This window comes from Alligator mississippiensis, chromosome 6 (assembly GCF_030867095.1).
Source record: "Alligator mississippiensis isolate rAllMis1 chromosome 6, rAllMis1, whole genome shotgun sequence".
NCBI classification, from domain to species: domain Eukaryota; kingdom Metazoa; phylum Chordata; order Crocodylia; family Alligatoridae; genus Alligator; species Alligator mississippiensis.
The window spans coordinates 7458726-7478536 of NC_081829.1; the positions used below are offsets into that span (position 1 = coordinate 7458726).

The window sequence follows — 19811 nt, forward strand, 5'->3', positions numbered from 1 at the left end:
CTGCGGATAACACTTGCATAGCTTATCCACCTATTTTAGTAAGGTTTAGTATCAGGGGCGGGAGTGGGGGGCAAAAGGGGGAAAGAAGAAGGGAAGATTCACTCTTCTGCTTCCTTTTTCTCCCCCTCCCCTACCGCTTTACTTAAACAAGGGCAGAAGCTTTGTGTTCATTCTTGGTAATTACGTACAAATTGCCCAATCCAATTTTCAGAAAGTTAATTAAAAGATTATCAATGAGACATGGGTTGTTCTGTAATATCCCTAAATAGGACACCTCAGTGGGTAATGCACCTCCCATCAGTGGTACCATACAATTTTAAGATTAAAAAAAAAAAGGGGGGGGGGGGTGAAATCCTAAAATCCTTAATCTTTCAGTTGGTTACACAAGGCGGCCTCATTACACTGTAATTTTGGGCAGCTCCTGGAGCTCTTAACCCTTGGACTGTCAGCACATTAACACGCTGAAGTGGTTTTAAGCACTCGTTATGCGGCTCAATTTACGCCACTCCATGGCAGGATTACCTCCGATCTGCACTACCCAGCTCCTGCTCCATTGAGCTGTGGTCACTCCCCACAGCTGTGCTGCCCACGCTGAAGTCCCCAAGTATCCCAGGACCTCTGACACCCTTGCCCATACAGCAGGGAATGAAGCCTGTCTTGGCTCATCAGTCCTCTAGTCCTACAGCTCCTAATCCTGCCCCTGCTCACCAGGCCTCTAGCAGCAAGTCACACCTGTGCAGGTGGGGGGTGGGGGACAGTTTCTAGACCAGGGGTGGGCAATTATTTGGGCTGGAGGGCCACTTAAGGCGTTTGCACACATGCATGCATACAGACACTCGTGCACAATTGCACAAGCTCCCCACAGGTTTCCTTGTACCTCGTCCCCAAGTCTCCGGCACGTGGCCAGATCAGGAAGAAGCTGTGCCAGCCACTCCAGCTCCACCCACGTGTCCCCAAGCAGTGCACGGCAACACAGGGCAGCATCAGCCCAACTTGGTCGTGTGCTGCGGACTCGGGGCAGGCAAGAGGGTGCAGGGAGAAGGGGGCTGGGAGCCAGGGATTATTCAAGTCTAGCTGGGCTTTTGCTGTGTTCCCCACTTCTCCCTGCACCCCCTCCCCTGCCCCAAGTCTCCAGCACAAGACCAGGCCAAGCTGGTGCCATGCCGCATTCCCATGCATAACTTTGGGCCAAGCGGGCATAGCTGGTACACAGCTGGCACGGCTCCTGCCTGACCTGGCTATGTGCCAGAGACTCTGAGTCGGGCAGGAGTTGTGCTGGGGTCAGCCAGAGCTGCACCAGGGTCAGGCAGGAGCTGCGCCAGCCCAAAGCATGAGGGTCAGGCAGGAGCTGCGCCCACATGGCGCAGGGCCACTGCGTGCCACTGTATTAGCAGTGCCCCTGCCCTACCAGGCCCCAGCCCTGCCCAACAGGGTCCAGATAACCTATGGCTCCTGTCTCTTTTCCTCTTGTACCCCCTCCCCTGCCAGTTAGGAGAACGCCTGAGCATCCATTCTCACCGGGGGCTGCACTGTCGGGTCCGTGAAGGGCTGCAGGGGTGGAGTGGCACGCAGACAGACTTGCCAGGCAGACGCCTGGTCAGGAGCTCAGCACCCCATGCCTTGGGGCATACGCTGGGGGCTGGAGGCAGGGCAGGCCAGGCCAGGGAGGGGAGGGGAGGGGAGTAGCTGCCTGACCACTGAAGCTGGAGCTTCTGCTGCTGCTGCAGCCGGTTGCAGCATGGAGAAGTGTTAGAGACACCAAAAGCCAGGGCAGCTGTGGGCCGGATACAATTCTCCTTCAGAGGAGCAACCGTGGGCTTGATAGAGTCATTTGGTGGGCTGCATCCAGCCCAGGGGCCCTATTTTGCTCATCCCTGTTCTAGACTAAGGGTGTGACTGCTCCAAACTCCAAGCTAGCACTAACACCAATCAGCATTTATGCAGCTCACAGCATAAAGTGCAACAAGGCCCAGAGACTGCAATGGGTATACACAGTTACAACAAACTGGAAAAAAAAACCCTGCCATCTTCCCTTTAGCAAATGGATGCACCTATACAAGAAGTCATCCCAGTTTTTGGTATTCTGAATTCTAGAATCCACTAAACTAGAAACTGGTGCCACACTGTATCCAAAGAGCTACGTATTTCCTCTATTCTGTCAATAGGTAGATGCTATAGTAACTGCTAGAGGCAACCTTTGCTAACTGCACACATTGCAAACTGGAAAATGCTGTTAAAAAGGAGGAAAGAAAAGTATCAGGCTAGTTTGTATAAATTCAAACACCACTTTGACTTTGTGGCACTACTTTGATTTATACCACGTGTACTCCAGCCCATTAACAGAACAAAACAAACAAACAAACAAACAAACAAACAAACAAAAATATATATATATATATTTTGAAACTTTGACTCAAGGAAACTTTTCACAACCAAGCGCAATATCCATTCGAACGCTTGCATTGACTGCAAAAGTGCAGGTAACCAATGATAATACTGATGGGTAACTATATTGACGCTAGAAAGTGGAGCAAGACCTGATATTTTCCTTTATAAAGGACTTCTCTTAGAAACTGCAGCTTTGTAAACCAATATCCTCTTTGGGCCAAACAAGGTACTGCCAGGGCCTCAGGAAGCAAATGTGTTTGGTAGAGCTATGATAAGAGAGTTTGCAGTGTCTGAGAAATGGTTATTTGAAAGACTAACAACATTTTCCATTAAGAAAAATTCTTGCAGTATTTTTTTTCTTTTTTTTTCTTTGGAAAGCTCTAGCAGCAAGGAGAAGAGGATTTGGGTAATAAGATTTGACAGAGAGAAGATCATGATACTGCCTTTTGGCATTTGGGGAAATTCTGAATGTTTACTTTTCTGGTTAATAAGGGGATACAAGAATTAAATTTAACTGGCTTTTCAGAACAATACACGCAATGCTTTCAAGATCCTCAGAATCACAATGGATGATTTTTGTTTTGTTTTGTATTCTTCCGACCTCAGAGGGGGTTTTTGTGGATGATATCTTTTATTGGACAAACTGATGGAAAGAAATGGGTAAATAAACTTTGATTTTCCAAAGCACTAAACAGCCTGGATGCTCCAGGTGTGAACAGAAGATAACTCTCACTAACCTGAGAGCAATGGAAACTATGATTTGCTAACTACAGCTCATGAGGAGCGCGAGGGCACTTGGGCAATTCCCACCAGAAAATTGTTCCATAATCTATAACACTTTTGGGAAATGGTGTCATCTTGCAAAATTTCTGTTAAAGGTAAATCACAACCACATCAACATGATTTTTGTGCTCAAGTGACTTTAATACTTGATTAAGGTGGTGAGCCTCAACCGTCTTCCCTGACCATGAAAGTAACACCTCCTTCAGCCTTTTTTCAGGTGGAATTTTGAAATTTTGGAATTCCACCTGAACCTGGAACAAAATCAGATCCCGAAATCCATCACAAAAGGGAATAGCCCCTTTCAGTACAGGATTGATGCTCAGCCCATTTGAAAACCAGGCATATAATCTCTAAAGATTGCTGCTATATAGAGGAAAGACAACATGATATATGGAGCTAGACCATGAACTAGGAGACATGGGTACTGCTACTGGTTCTGCCGGGGCTCCTGCTGCTTCTTGTGTCCTTGGAAAAACAGCTCTTGCCATTGCTGCAGCAAGGTCCTCCTTCATACAGGTCTCACCAAGGAGCTGACAAATGAGCATCTGGTCAACGATTTGCACTTCACCTTATTTGTGTGCATGGATGTCACGAAAGTAGCCTTATTTGGCTGGGGTGATATGATCCCGGCACCCGTTCCTGCCCAGGGCAGGGGGTCGGACCTGATAATCTGGTTAGGTCCCTAGGTTACTATGATAGTATGATTATTTGACCAGGTTTGTTTTTGATCTTCCAGTTTGCATGCATAGGCGGTTTAGGCATCGCTATATTGACCAGTCTGTAGCAGTCCCTCTAGGAAGGTCCTCCAAGGGGTCCAGGTCCATTTCAGAGCATCAGGTTGTGTATAATCTTTCCTTCCATAACCTCAGTTATGCCCTGCAAGCCATCATGTCCAAGGGCACAACACAGATCACAAAACTCATTTGCTCTTTAAGTCATTTGGTTACTTCTGCGTGATCATAAAGTGGATGCCTGAGGTCTTCCATCTGCTGAGATCTTTCTTTTTCTGGCTCATTTCTCTTCTGATATCAGGTGGTACAATGCCAGCCAGGAAGAGCAGGATATCCTTCGGTGCTGGCTTTAGACATCCTGTTATTTCATGGCGACTGTCGTTAGAACCGGGTCTAGTTTCTTGGCATGAACTGATCATTCTCGTACTGGATGTGCCTAGTCTGCACTGGAATAACACAAGGTAATAGCGGTGGTTCATAATGTAGCTGGGTTTGCTCCCCACTTTGAGATGGCCAACTTTCGAAGTATGCTGTTGCAGGTGCTGGCTTTCCCTTTCGCCTTCTCTACGTGTGCTTTGAAGGTAAGCGTTCAGTCCAACGTAACCCCCGGGTACACAGGGTTTGGGTGATTAGATTCCATCCGAGATGGTATTTAATTTCTGCTTGGCTTTTCTACAGTGTAGGTGAAAGGCTGTGACCTGCATCGTGGCCGGGTTGGCACAAAGCTGGTTTATATGCTATTGATCTGAGAGGTCTTGGTGCATGTTAGTCTACTCTCAACAGTGGCAAAGTCCTTCTCTTGTGTCATGGTGCATACGTAGATCATCAGCATAGATGAAGAACCTCGTATTGCTCCGTTTGGGTTGATCATTGGTATGGCTGTCAAAAAGGATTGATGCTAATACGCTGCCCTGTGGAAGGCCGGTTTGTGGTCATCTCCAGCAGCCCATTGCCTGAGCCACAGAACAGGACAGAGGCAGCGAACACATCATTATCCCTTCTCGTTGCCCATCTCCCATCCCATCCTTTGTCTACTTAGACCACAGTCTGTTGAAGCCAGAGATTGTTTCATGCTAAATGTCTGCCTAGTACCTAGCACAGCAAGGCCTTGCTCTGCTTCAGGCCCAGCAGGCACTACTGTAGGTAGGTGACTTTGAGTCCTTCTTTCTACTGCTCGTTCACTTGTTTCCCCTTCACATTTTTTATTTTTCAGTTACTGTGTAAAGTCTTGTCCTAGTCAGTCAGTCAGACAGTCGGCACCTAGCTTGCTGAAGCCTTGATCTCAGCTGGGACCTCTACACGTTAGAGGAATATAGATAACATATGGTTTACATCCTTTAAAATGCACAGGTTTATCCAAAGGGTGCGTATCACAACAGCCTGTTACAAATAAAACGCACTCAACAGGCACACTGCACTTTCCCTTAAAAGACCTTTTGCTAAGTTACTTTTACTGACTTAACAATCAAAAGAAACTGTTTCCTTTTAAATATTTAAAGCAAATGTTTAAATGTTTAAACAAAAACAAATGTTCTTCCAATTGCTTACATTGTTATTGAAGGGAGTAATAAAAACAGTCCATGCCCTCTTGCAACATTTCCTTCTCACTGTCCTTGTCATCCAGATTCCCGACACAATATACTAGACCAGTGGTTTCAGACTGGGGCCCACAGACGCCTGGGAGGGTCCACAGACTATGCCCAAGGGGTACACGTAAGATGACTATGATCAATTAAAAGTAGGTGACTACCCATACTTACAATTCGCCTTTGGAAACGTTGAATAGAGACGTCTGCACTTGCATCTGACATTTTTTTAGGGGTCCGCAAATGAAAAAAAAATGTTGAAAACCACTGCGCTAGACAGTCTTCAAAGAGGCATAAAACCACAGATTCTGTACCTCTTAGGGAGTCTAACGCCACTTTATTAACATCAAGGTCACTATTGCATACGTCTCTGGGCTAGCAGACGTAGGACCTAGGTTCTTTCTAACCCAGCTCCCCTTACTGATGAGACTTGGCATTGATTCCCAGCTCTGCCACTGGCCTGCTCAGCAATCTTGGGCTTGCCACTTCCCTGTACTGTGCCTCTGTTTGCCATCCTCATCTATTTTAGATGATAAGGTTTTTCTCGGTGGAACTGTCTTTCCATGACATGCTTGTGCAGCGCTCAGAGCAATGGGCGTTAAGCCCACTAGCCATTACTGCAATATAAAACAGCATTTTTTTTTTAACTACAAGACTTCTTTTATAAGATACAGCATTCAACAAACCCACAGCATGCTGCTGTTACTCACGAGGAACCCCAACACCTGAGAAAAACCGGAGCCGCTTATGCTCTACTGGCAAGACCATCCCGACTCATGCAACTGTTGGGTCCTTGAAACTGGAAAACTAAAACCGGTTGGTTCTCAAACCAACCCCAGAATTCAAATATATCCAGAGTTTGGGAGGTTTAGATTTCATGAAGTCAAAGTTCTGCTGAAGTCACTGGATCTTAATGGCTTCACGTCAAGAAGGGGATCTAGTCTACAACTGAGCTGTATGAAAGTGTTATCTTTTACCCAATTTTCTTCAGTTTCCAATTTTTCCCTTTGGATTCAGTTTTAAAACACCAGTCTGAAGAATGGCTCTTTAACTGACAGCACGTATAAGCAAACACATGTTCCAAGAGCCAATCTAAAAATTCAAATGTGGGATTCTGTTACTTGATTTTGGATGTAAATTTGGAAGTCTGCTAGGAGTTACTGGCACCCATGCAAAGTCTTTAAAAGCCTTTACACAGGTTGGCTCTCTCCTTTGCCTCTTCTTGTGCATCGCTGTCTGGGGAAGCCATGGAAAGAGTGCCAGGTTGCAGCTCGTACCAAAGCGCGCCCCAACCTCTGTGATGACTTCAACCCCATAAATAGCTCAGAGTTGTTATTCAGATTGGGCTGCACCCCCGCAGGGTGTCAAAGTACAGTACTGGAAGAAATCAACTCTTACAAACTAAGCTGATTGGAATATCCCTTTAACAATGATGCAATCAGCAAAGCAGGATAGGAAAGCTGGGGTGGGGGGAGGACATGCCTAGGTAAAAGCAAACTCCAAAAGCACTGTTCTTCTCTTTCCTCCCACTGAATGCAGCAAGACTTTAGCAGGCTTAGCACCTTCTAGGACTTGGACCTTAGAAGACCAGCTTCAGGCAACTGGCTCTTGGGTCTGGTCCAGTATAGTGACACGGGGCGTGTGCAGATGAAACAGGGCCTCTAAATTGAAGTGGTGGGTTTTTAAAAACACCGCTTCGATTTAGGGCCCTTTAAACCCCCGTGTTGTGCACACACACAGACTTACCTGCCTCTCCAGCAGCGGGGAGAGTGAGCTGCTAGTGGGCAGAGTGGTCCCTGGGCTGTGGGGGGGGGAGGGGGCCTGGTGCTCCCCTTCACAACAGCGGCACTCCCCGCCACAGGCGGCACCTGGCTCGGGAGGTCCTGGGGGGCACCGCAGCCGCAGAGGGAAGCACCGGTCCCCTGTGCAGTTCAGGCAGACAGGCAGGCTGCAAGGGAAAAAGAAGATCATGCTCACCGCTTTTCTTGGGTGGAGTCTGCCTTCCCGGGCTGCTGCCAGGCTGCCTGCACGGGCTTCCTGCAGAGCCCCTGAGCTGCACGGAGCCCGGTGCTTGGCTCTGCGGCTGTAGGGCAGCAAACTAAAACTCCTCAGAGGAGCTTTAGTTTGCTGCACCCCAAGTCATTTAAGGCACATTACGCCGCCAAATTTATTACAGTGGCTGGACTTACTGCACAATGCATCACCGACGCATGCAAACACCAACACCATTAAAGCGGTGTAAAATCATTTAACCTACTTTAAAGTGTTGTGCACACATGCCCCTCATTTCGTCTACACATGGCCATGGCTCTCGATGACACCAACACGTCACAGGTATGCATCGGAGGGGGGACATGGCGCGCTAGTCAGAATCTGTGAAAGCATGCTACCCTCTCCTTCAGGTCAGGGGTGAAAATAGTCTGTTACTACCACCTTCTAACAAGGGTAGGCAATGCTTTTTGGCCAGAGTGCCGAAAAAAACCACAATGTCTACCTTGGAAGGTGCTGGAGCGCTGACATGCTGGAGCCCGGAGCAGCTGTTTGCAGCCTCTCGGCTGCAGCCGGCCCCTGGAGCCTGGTCTGCTTGCAGCAGGGCTTGCAGCCTCCCAGACGCCTGCTGGGAGCAGCCTGGGCTCCGTGGCTGGCAGCAGCTGCTTAGAGCCTGGGCTGGCGGTGGTGTGCCGAGCAAAATGGTGTTGCGTGCCATGCTCAGCACACGTGCCGGGGCTGGCTGACCCCTTACCTAACGTGCCTGTTCTGCTTCCATATTCTGCTTCCATATTCTGCAGCAGAGACAAGCCTGGATTCTAAGGAGGCCACATGCACAAGAAGTTAAGGGTGCATACAGGAGCTCATACTATTCCCAGACGTCAGCTCTGCTCCTAGCAATCAAGGGGAAGTTGTGATGTCTAATGACGATGACAGCTCTGGATGCCTAAATTAAGACAACACCAAGATGCATTTAATTATTCACATACTCATCACACGCGCGGACACAATGCAAATTCCCTAATATGCAGTAAAGCAGTTTATTAGGAAATGTCTCATTGGATTAAGTTTGCTCTTATTGTATTAGGGAACTTTCACACAACATTACATTGCAACACAATAGGGTATTTGCCAACACAGGAGGCGTGGAATTATTAACTCCCTCGCAGAAATTGTCATCAATGTGACTCAGGGAACGTAGGAGCAGATGGAGCAAAGGAAGATTTGTAAAGGACCTGGTCTTGGAGGGCACCTGTACACGACGTTGGCTTTTTCTAGCTAATCTATAGGTTTATTTCACTCTCACAACGTACCACGCTGATTCCCGTTACTATTTTGCACATAGCGTGTTTAACACTCAGAACTGGTTAATGTGCTGTTACTAGTAAAAAGCACTAGAGGGCATTTGGTGGACAAATCGTGTCAGAACAGGGAAAATGGCGATTTTAGCTGTGTGCGAGAATAGGTGTAACAAAAGTTTCATGATAAAATTAAACCTGGTGGAACAATTGCCCACGGTAAAATATAAAACAGGTCAGAGGTGGTCTAACTTGCCATGATAAATCAAAACCTAGCATGATAAAAAACCGTCAACGGGTGTTTTTGCATGCGACTAACCTAATGAAGCAACAATTTTTGGTGCTGTTTCATAATGCGTATTGAAACAATGCACATCGTGTACAAGGGCCCGGAGAGACCTCTCTGTACCAGGATGAATTTCACCAATGGATAAAACATTATTTTCCACCATACTCATTCTTTTGCACCAAGAAGTTGAGCAAAATATGACACAGGAGACAATCCAGCATCTTTAAAATGATATAACACCACCCCTTCAGCCAATTCTCACCCTTTATGCTTTATATCTCTTAACCAATACGTGTTAGCTTTGATAGCAGCTGTAGGAAGGCGTCTGAGTACAAATTTTTGCTTTCAGTGAGAAAGACCAACTGCTTCCATTTTGAAAGGCATCCCAATTTTACCATCAAGGCAAAAAATCTTATGAGGATAAGATTCCTGTCCATTTGTTAACTGCATTACTGATGGACACAGTGAACAAAACATCCTTTCCGCAGAAGCAAGCTCTTTCCCCCATTCCTCTTGCCTCTAGCTTATTGTGGCCAGCCTGGTAGCATGAGCTTTGATAAATGACATACAGCCATCCATCTCCTAGTGTGGCATATAGATGATGAATGCAATACATTTGGAAAGCAGACCGAGGAAAAACATTAAATTGATAGCCTAGGGGAAGGTGGGGAGGGGGGAGAGAAGACAAAGACCCAATGGTAGCAAGAGTTGCAAAGTTTAGCAAAGAAAGGTTGATGTGCAAAATATTAGCCACACAAAGACCATGACACCGAACAGCAAACTGGGCAGCGAGCTCTGATTTTTCAAATAGCTATTCTGGAAGCAGAGTGGAAGACTTCTGGAAAGGCCCAGGCACCACTGGTTTTTAAATGGGATGTGTGCTCCTAAATCCCTTTCATCTCTTTTGAATGTCTCCCCCTGAAAATCCACTACCTCAACTTTAATTTTACTCTGCTTTCAATGACATCAGTCTTACTTCTGTAATGAATCCCTGAGTAGACAGCTGTACAGCTGTCCACCTGAAAGAAGAAGAGAATAAAATCTGGGGAAAATATCACACACTGTTTTGCAGGGAGCACATACCTCGATCCCACCTTAGATATGCTTAACAGCACCTTCAATTGGGCCTGAGTGATCAGTGATGATATGTAAAGAAAACCCCACATGCCTCTCAGATCCCACGGCAGCTCATCCCTTACAAATTCACTTTATATAGGGCATGCTCCTTGACTGCGCTGCCCCAATACGATGACTCTGGCTTCCGCACTTGTTTCTCACCATGATTCCTCCAGCAGGTACAAAGGAGTTTAAAACCCACCCCCCACCCCAAACCTCCTCCCATCAGAGACTTATCCTCTTGCACACCAATCAACCATCAAATGTCTTGAGAAGGCTGTCTTGGGTCACAGCAAACAAGACAGCACTGGCTAGCCAAGTAGCATAAATGACATGGGATCCTTGCATTAAAACAGAAATGCAAAGCTTACATTGTGTAGCTCACAGCACAACCTGCCTCTCTCTCCTGAAGTGTCTAGTGTTGCATCCCACCATTGCTACCCTGTTACACCCTTACAAAGGCTTCCTTTGCTGGAAACCCACCAGCTTGCTGTGTTTGGGTCCCATCAAGCTGGCCTTGAGTGCTGTTCAATAGCCCCCTAGCCTGTATAGGCTCTAACACAAGGGTGGGCAAAGTCCGGCCCGTGGGCCAGATCCAGCCTGTGGCAGACTCCATTTCCCAGGCACCCCTGCTTGCAGCACTGAGGCCAGTTTTCACGGAGGCCCCAGGAGCGGTGGGGCCATGACAAGCGCAGAGTTAGGGTTTCCATGAAGACTGGCCTCAGCAGCGCTGACCGGGTGCACTGATGGGTGGGGGCCTGGTCCAGGACTGGGATCTTGCAGCAGTGACAGCGTGTGGTCCAGAGTTGGGCCAAAGCCATGATCTGCTGTCCACACGCCCCAGGCTCTACCCCGCTCCAGACCATGCTGTCACCACTGCAAGATGCGCCCTGGAGCAGCTCCCCACCCCTGCCAGTACTGCTGGGAAATGGAGTCTGGCTGCCAGCCGGATCTTGCCCACCCCTTCTCTAACCCATCTCAACCTTTAGCCTTTTCCACACAAACTCTATTAGCCTTCACAGAAGCTGGTTCAGCTGTCCAAACACACAGTGCCTTTGTGAATGGGCTGCAAGACACCCTCGTTGCAAGAAAATCCTTTTACCGTAACTCCAACTCCTATGGACAGGCTGGCTTAATGTCTCGCTCTCCAGGGACAGATGAGAGTTGCAGTAAGATCACTACCTCTCTTCCCCTTCACCTCCAGTTCAACAATGTGCTCAGCAAAACAACACTGCCAGAAAGCAGATTTCCTGATATAGCCCACGTGAAACGATGCTTTCAAGTTTTATAATGGGAAATTTTCCCATAGTCCTAATGATAGTATTGATCCAGGTATTTGTATGGCTCTTATCAGCATAATAAGCAAGCACTATGATCTCATACGTGTCAGTACTGATGGCCTACACTTACATTTCCTTGCCGCTATCTCTACCAGAAGTCATATCATACTTGGTTGCAAGCAGCAGCTAAAAGCACTTCCCTCTTGCAATCGGTCTACAGAATCCTTATTGATTCATTCGACCATGACGCCACCTCTAAGTTCATCCATGGATTTTGCTTTCTCAGCAGAACCTCCTAGTGACATCCAGAGGGAAGAGGCAGTTCCCACCAATGCTGAAGATGAACAGAACAATTTGCTAGGGGGTCTCTGGGGACTAAGGCATAGCAGAATGAACTCTTCATCTCTGCAAAGTTCACCTCCTATGGAATATAGGACAGACAAGGAGAGGTGGCTCTCCTTTAAATATTACCAAGAGCAAAAAAAATAAATAAATATATCCTGCCTCTTGATTAAATGATGAAGTCCCATAATTGGGACAATTCTCAAGCACAGAAGCAAGATGAAAACATAATTTATTTACCCGACTAATGTCAGCCATATACAGTAGCAGACTTTCACTGATCTTTCTGCTTCTTTAACCCAGATTTTCCAGTTGAGTTAGGCAAGACACCAAGAGGTCAAAAGACTTGTCCTAAATCACAGTGAACAAAATGGCTTAGCAAAAACCAAAAAAAAAAAAATTAAATAAATAAAAATCACACCTCCCTCCTCCCTTCTGGGCCCTACAAGTTAACAGTCCTTGTTCCAAGTCCTGCACTAGGCAGCCAACTTTGTTACTGAATTCACCGTGTGGTGCCAACGCTGACAGGCAGCTGCTCATCCATCGCTCTTCTGCATTTGTTCTTCTAGTATGTCAGCTGCAACCTACCCATCCAACAGCCTCTCTATGTGCCACACAACTAGCAGCCAAGCTGCTCTCAACCCACCACTATCCACCACTTAGGAGTGAATCTAGAATAATTTTTCATGGAATGCTAAAAATCTAAGCCGACGTGTAATATTGATCGAGGCTATGTTTTTTTTTTCCATAATGAGCACTTTTATTACTATGCCAGCAAAAAACCTGGAAATCAGGGCCCCCGAACTAAACTTTGTACAAATGCATACTAAGCAACAGTTCCTACTTCATATGAGCTTATAGTTACAACAGACGAGAGAGTGGAAAAAACCACCAACACCCATTTCACAGGTGGTGAACGTATACAGAGAGATTAAGTCATTCACCCAAGGGCACACAGGAAGTCTACAACAAAGCTAGGGTCTAAACCAGGGGCGGGCAAAATGTAGCCCAGGGGCCAGATGCGGCCCTCCAGGCCATTCTATCCAGCCTGCAGGGCCCCTAAAAAATTTAGAAAATTAATATTTATCTGCCCCTGGCTGCTTATCATGAAGCCCTCAATGGCTTGCCAAAACTCAGTAAGTGGCCCTCCACCCGAAATAATTGCCTGCCCCGGTCCGGTTTTCGGAGCATGATGCCTAAACTATAATTCTGTCCTCCCTCTCAGACACCAAAGCTGGGGGGTTTACAGGAAGATCTTTTCCTGTTAGACTTCCTCTCTCATTGCTCCATTTTTCTAATCAACTTCTCTGAATGTCTAGAATGACTGTATTGATAAATCACAACTGCCAGGCACGCACAGCAATATTTAGGACCTTATCAAATATAAGAAATCAAAACAGCTAAGAGAACTGCTCATAAAAATGAGCTCCTGGTTTATTGCAACATAAACCTCCAACCTAAGCATTTTAATCCCAGGGGCAGAAATCTGAACAGCTTTATAAACACCACCATTTGTTATGGTGCGGGCTCTACCTGGTTCTCAGATTCCCCTGCTGTGGCAGTCCATCATAGACAGATAGTACATCAAAATCTTCCTCTAATGCAAAAGACTGGAACACGAGCTGTATCCTGTTCTGCTCCTCAGCAGTGATTGTCCACGTGCAGTTTGCATAATTTGGGTAGCCATACGGAAATCCCGGACTCTGTATCGTCCCGTTTGGGCCTTGCAAAATGTGACTGCAGTTCTGGGCTGGAACGAGAAAAAACAAGCAAACAGATGAGTTAATAAAGTGGATGGGACATGATTAATATTAAAACAGGAGTTTAATACAGCATGTAATGCACAGTTCCTTCTGAGTTAATCCTCACGGCCTGAGCATGGGGCAAAATCAAAGATAGCTTTAAGCCACCTATGCGTTTTCTAAAGCTCTGCAAGGTACTACTTACCTATGATTCAAGTTAGACAAACTGAAGGTACCCAAACTAAAGTTCAGCTCCCATTGGACGCAGGAACAGCCTATATGCAGCACAATCCAGACCCGACAGGCAAGTGAACCATCCACTACATTTGCTGTTAGCAGGGGTGGACAAAATACAGCCCGCAGGCTGAATGCGGACCGCCAGGCCATTCTATCTGGCCTGCGGGGCCCCTAAAAAATTTGACAATTAGTATTTATCTGCCCCTGGTTGCCTGTCATGCAGCCCTGGATGGCTTGCCAAAACTCAGTAAGTGGCCCTCCTCCCAAAATAATAGCCCACCCCTGTGTTAAGGGAAGGCCGTTGTGCAACTTTCCATCAGGAAGGGGGGTCCCCAGGTACAGGGGCAATTTCGGAGGACATTTATGTCCAGTCTATGAACCGGTGCATTATCAGAGCAGCACGAAAGGGCCTAACCATCAATGAGAGAATTGGGCCTGGTTTGGTTTGATTTCACAGCATTCAATAGTGCTATCAGAATAGTGCAGGGCACTATTACCGTTCAATACAAGCCAGAGGCACGTGTTTTTTTATCACTGCCACCCAGAGCGTTCCTCCACTTCGCAGAGCTAAGTAGTGAGAAAAAGTTGCGGGGAGGAGACACTTAGCACAAACACCACTTTTCTGCCTCTTCACCTGTGTGCCCATCCCACAACGTTCATTCACAGTGGAGGGTCAGGTCAAAATTGTGAATGCCCTGGGTTTCAGAGGCCCTCCGCCCCATGGTCATTCACCATAAACAGTACAGATGCTTACTGCAACAACACAGCAAAAAGTTATAAAAGGGATTATATGACATGACTGCCTGCGACAGCTAAGAATTACACTTGATGACTCAAGAGATCCCTTTCAGTCCTACATGATATCTGGATTATTTGTCGGCATGGCAGAATTCAAAAAAAATATTTTTTTTTTAATAATTCTGAATTGCTGTTCATTTTTAAGCATTTCTTTTGATTTTTAAGGTATTTAAATGTTCAGGATTGTGCAGAATTAGAGGGGTGGGGGCAGACCATTTAGTAATGGCAGTATACTGCTAAAAGTGTCATAAAATCATATGTTCAAATATAAAAAGTAAATATTCATAAATCAATAAAGAATACCTGATCATACAGGGGCCAGGCCGGGTTTGGCAGGAGTTCGGTCCCTGCCCCAATCATGCAGGGGTCAGGCTGGGAGTTTGGCGCCTGATTCCCAGCTAGGACCTGTACAGAGCGAGCGGCTGGTGGCACCGGGCTCCCAGCTGCCGACGGCTCTGCCCTTCCAACCCCTCCGCCCAGCACAGTCCTACCAGCACGGCCCCTAGGTCCTGCAGCACCTGTCCCAGCTACTGCCAGAGAAGCAGTGCACAGGCAGCTCCCCCTGCCCCAGATTTCCTTACCCCACTCCAGATTTTTTTGTCCTCTATCTATAATTTTCGATCATTACCGATGAAAATGTTTCCCATCAGTCTACAAGTGCCGGGCAAAAATCGACATTTATCAATAAAAAAATAAAATCCTGCCAAGACTAATTATTTGGCAGTTGATCAATAAATCACAGAGCTGGAAGTCAAAAACTATAATACAGATTGTTGAAAGTAAGAGTCGCAGACAACCTTCTACCATGGTAGCGGTGGCTGACCTACAGCACGTGTGCCACAAGTGACATGGGGAGCCTGTGTGTGTGGCACACAGCAGACTGGGGAGGGGGCAGGCAGCACAGCAGCAGATGAGTCAGGAAGCAGAAATCTGTGGCTAGCTGCAGAAGCAAAGCTGTCTGATCAGCAGACTGGGTGGAGGACGGGGTCAGAGTGGCACTCGGGGAAGGCGTGGGCCCAATTTGTGGCATGCCTGCCAAAAAGGTTGGCCCCTTGCTGTACTACGGAGAGCGCTGCTGACTATCCCAGCTGGCGCACACGCCACAAGATCTCTGTCCTTCCCCCAAGTACGTTCTAAAACAGGCAAGCGTCACAATTTGCAGAGCTATTGCCCATGTGGCAGAAGGCAGAGATTTCCAAAGCTGTGGAGTGCAATTCTGTGCTTGTGCAAAGTGTCTTTCAGAATAACATTTGTCAAAGTTAGAAACACAAATGCAAAACTACAGTCATGTATGTATTAGTTATAGGTAGGGACCTACTTAAACTGTGATTCTGAAATTTTTGTGGAAATTGTGAAAAACGGCAGTTTCCACGAACTCCACCAAAAAATGGTGGTTTCCACAATTTTGCATGGAATCATCAGGAAAAAAAAAGTGTTACTAAAAATAAAGTGTGAGCCAGCAGCTGCTGCAGCCTTGCAGCCTATTGAGGGAGAAAGGGGGGAAAGCTGCCAGCATGAGGAGCAGCCAAGATGGTGCCCTTCCACCCCCCCACCGCCCAATTGGCCAAGAGGAGTGCTTTTAATGCAGCCCTGTCCCTCTCTACCAATCAGTGGTGAGGGGTGGGGCCACCAGGGCCCCTCAGCAATCAGCGGGAGGGGGTTGGGGTGGGGGGGGGTCAATATAATAAGCCTACGAAAATTGCAGCTGGTCCCGTGATCATCCTGTGAAATTGTCCGTGTGTCACCTCAATTTATAGGTCATGGAACAGACCTAGGTCATGGAGGCTGCAGACAGAAGTGATGATTTTCACCCAATCTGGCCACAGAAAGTGGTCTATACTTGTGACCAAACACAAGTGCGCAGCTACAGACTGCTTCTCAAATGGCTGATCGGGTGAAAATCTGAACCCTTACTGCATGACGGGTCAGATGAAAATGTTTCAAAACAGAGCTTCTTCTGTAACTTGTGTCTGCCTGCCTCCTAACCTTGAGCTGCTTTCAGAAGGGGAGGGCAGAGAGGGAGCAAAGAGAATTTGGTCCGGGTTTTTTTCAGCCCCCCCACCTCCCCATGCTGGAGGGTGGGGTGGGTATATTGGAGCCCCCCCCCCCAAGGTAGGAGGGGCTCCATTTCACGTCCCCATACCCTCCAGCGCCAGCTGGGGAACCCCTAGAACAAGGTCCCTCTTCTCCCTTTCCCCCCTCCCATTCCAAAAACTTTGCAGCCGCGCAGGGAGGGGGTCTATTGCTAGGGGAAATGGGCTGCAGGCTCCCAGCCAGCAGCTAGATTCCCCTCTCCCTTGACCTTCTGTTCGGTCCTGGGGAATCATTGTAACTCAGAGCACTTCCTGCAAAGCCTTCTCAGTTACACCAGGGAGTTGCACTTGTATCTGCGACTGGAGAGGCAGACATGCCTGTTGTCAGTAAGCAAGGAAACAACATTTAATAGGACTATTATGAAGTCAAGTGGCATGGCACATTACTGTCTGTATTACAAACAATGCCCCAACTGAGATCCGGGTTGCATTGTTCTGAGTACTGCTTGTACGCACAAGAGGTGACCTGCAACTTGAAGCGCTCACTGTATAAACAGACAGGAGGCAGATGTGGTGGGAGGAGAAACTGAGGCAGACAAAGGGGACGTGACGTTTGTGACAAGTTAACAGATGCTGTGTACAGAGGAAGAAGCAGTCCATACAATATACCATAACTTCAGCAAGGCTTTTGAGATCGTCTCAAATTAAATTCTCATAAGCAAGGAGTATGGTGTAGATCAGTAGCGTTAAACATAGGGCCCGTGAGCCAGATCCAGCCAACAGAACCTCTCTACCCTAGCCAAAAGAGGTTGGGGGTATGTGGCTTGCCCCAGAATGCAGGGTCCTTTGGCCCCACTGGCCAAGGCCACTGATTGTGAGCTTAGCCTGCCACTGCCACCCCCCAGACCCACTGCTCCCTCTGGACTCCTGCTGCCAGCAGACCTCTCCCCACCTCCACAATCATTGCCACCCCCAGGCCCACTGCTCCCTCTGGACTCCCACCATTACCAGTCCTCTCCTGTCACCTACAGATCCCTGCTCCTAGACCTGCTGCTGCCACCAGGCCCCTTGCCATCAACACTACTAAGGTGGCCACAGTGGTCATCCCTGTGCCTCAGGCTGGATCCGGCCTGGGAGGAACCCTATGGTTAGGATCCAGCCCAGGGCCCCAGGTGAGTTTAACACCCTTGGTTTAGATGAAACTACCACAAGGTGTGTCAACTCATTGGATAATCACACTCAGAGCCATTACTGCATGGTCTGACACATCGGACAGATGCATCAAGTGGATTTCCACAGGGTCTGTTCTGGATCCAGTAACTATTCAATATTTTCATTAATGACTTAGATTGGATAATTGGGACACTTATTCATATCTGGAGGTAGTACCAAGCTGGCAGAGGTTGCAAGCACTTTGGAGGATAGCATTCACATTCATACTGAATCTTGTTCATTCAGAGACATTCAGTCCCTTGCGGCTTGGTGGCAGCACCAGGACCCAAACAGATACGCTCTAACTGACCCAGCATCCTGCTTGCTAAATCATTCTAAAACTGGGTTTGACCTGTTACTTAAGCCTCATTTTTAGAGATAATCCATTAGTGAAATGTTCATACGAGTACTATTTTTTTTTTTACTAGAAGCTGTGGCTAGCTGCCGAAAGTACGGCTGTCTAATTAGCAAAATGCCATTCATGAGGGTTCAGCAAAAAGTGCCCCAGAGATGTATTTTAGACCCTAGAGAAGAAAAAAAAAGGAGAAAGTCATGAACACAGCAGATGATGATACCTTTACATGAATGGTATTCAACATTCAGCCAACAGGTCTGATTCAGCCTGCAGGTCTCCACATCAGTCTAGAAATTTGGCAGTCGGGGAGTGTGAGAAGCCCCATGCACTAAACGACATGGCTCTTTGTGCTAGATCATTCTCAAGAGCCTGGAGAGGTATTATCAACTATGGCTCCAGAAAATCCTCCACATCAAATGGGAAGATCGTTGCACAAACACCAACATCCTTGCTACAACCAATGTTACCTGCAATAAGTCGGTGATCCTCAAGCACCAAATTCACTGGCCTGGACATTGTGTGTGGATGCCAGACTTTAAACTCCCAAAACAAGTGCTCTACTCCCAGCTTAGTAACAGCCTGAGATCTCATGGTGCCTAGAGGAAATGCTACAAGGACGCATTGAAGATATCTCTCAAGAAAACAGATGCTGACTTCAAGAGCTGGGACGAGCTGGCTGCTGATCAACTCCAGTGGTGCTGCAACCTCAACCAAGTGGTAGCCTGTTTTGTGGTAAAGTGTCTTGCCCTCAACACAGAGAAGAGAGAGTGAAGGAAGGAGAAGGAGAGAAATCCTAGCCTATGGTCTACGCTGTCCTGCAAAAACACCTGCAACTTCTGTGGATGGGTCTGCAGCTCAAGAATTGGACTCTTAAGTCACCACAAGATCTATCAACGAGCCGTGGTAGAGATCATCCTCGAATCGAGGAATTGCCAATGATGGCTGGCATGCAGTGGACCTCACATACAGGGTCACTCCATGGCTGGATTTGGCATGCAGGGCTGCATCTGGCATACCAGATTGCATCTGTGGTCTCATCCCGTGCACCAATCTCATGCTGGATCAGGCCTGCAGGCTGGTTCTTTACCACTCACCTCCAGCCTGTGGGGCTGGAAATTTGAGCATCACTGCTTTCCACAGCTTCAGTCATTTCCCGCACTCAAGGTACTCTGGATCTTATAGCAGGCCTGGGCTCCTCCTGGAGACCCTTCCTGACAAACTCTACAGCTGATTACTAACTGGCAAGAAGCCAGGGGCTTTTCAGGTTTTTCCTGACCAGGATTCTTCTCCAAGAAGAGACGCTCTCTCCCTGGGTAATAGACATTTTGTCTAGCCTAATGGATATTTTGTCTCGCTTAATAGATATTTTGTCTAGCCTAGCAGCTCCTTCCCGTTATTCCGGTTTTGAGAGTTTCACCCCATCACACAGCCCAAGCACAATGCCGAACTCCTCCATGTAGCATTCCCAAGGCACCAAACTGATTTGGAAACTGCATCTTCCACAAGAGATGTCAAGCGCTCTCTATCAAATGCATGTGTCCTTCCCCAGAGCAGTCCCTTTGAACACACTATCCCAAAGATAAAGATATGTTGCTATGACCTACTATTTCTAGGTGTGTAAGATTTTCTTCT

General features: G+C 47.3%; 1 protein-coding gene across 4 annotated transcripts in view; it reads right to left on the bottom strand.

Moving 5' to 3' along the window:
• The window catches only part of CSMD2 (CUB and Sushi multiple domains 2), a 651518-nt gene that overhangs the window by 582119 nt on the left and 49588 nt on the right, over positions 1 to 19811 (bottom strand). For all 4 annotated transcript variants that reach the window (XM_014605014.3, XM_019487966.2, XM_059729594.1 and 1 more), the window contains exon 2: positions 13336 to 13552. In XM_014605014.3, the coding sequence (XP_014460500.3) occupies positions 13336 to 13552 (217 nt within the window). The remainder of the gene's footprint in view (positions 1 to 13335; positions 13553 to 19811) is intronic.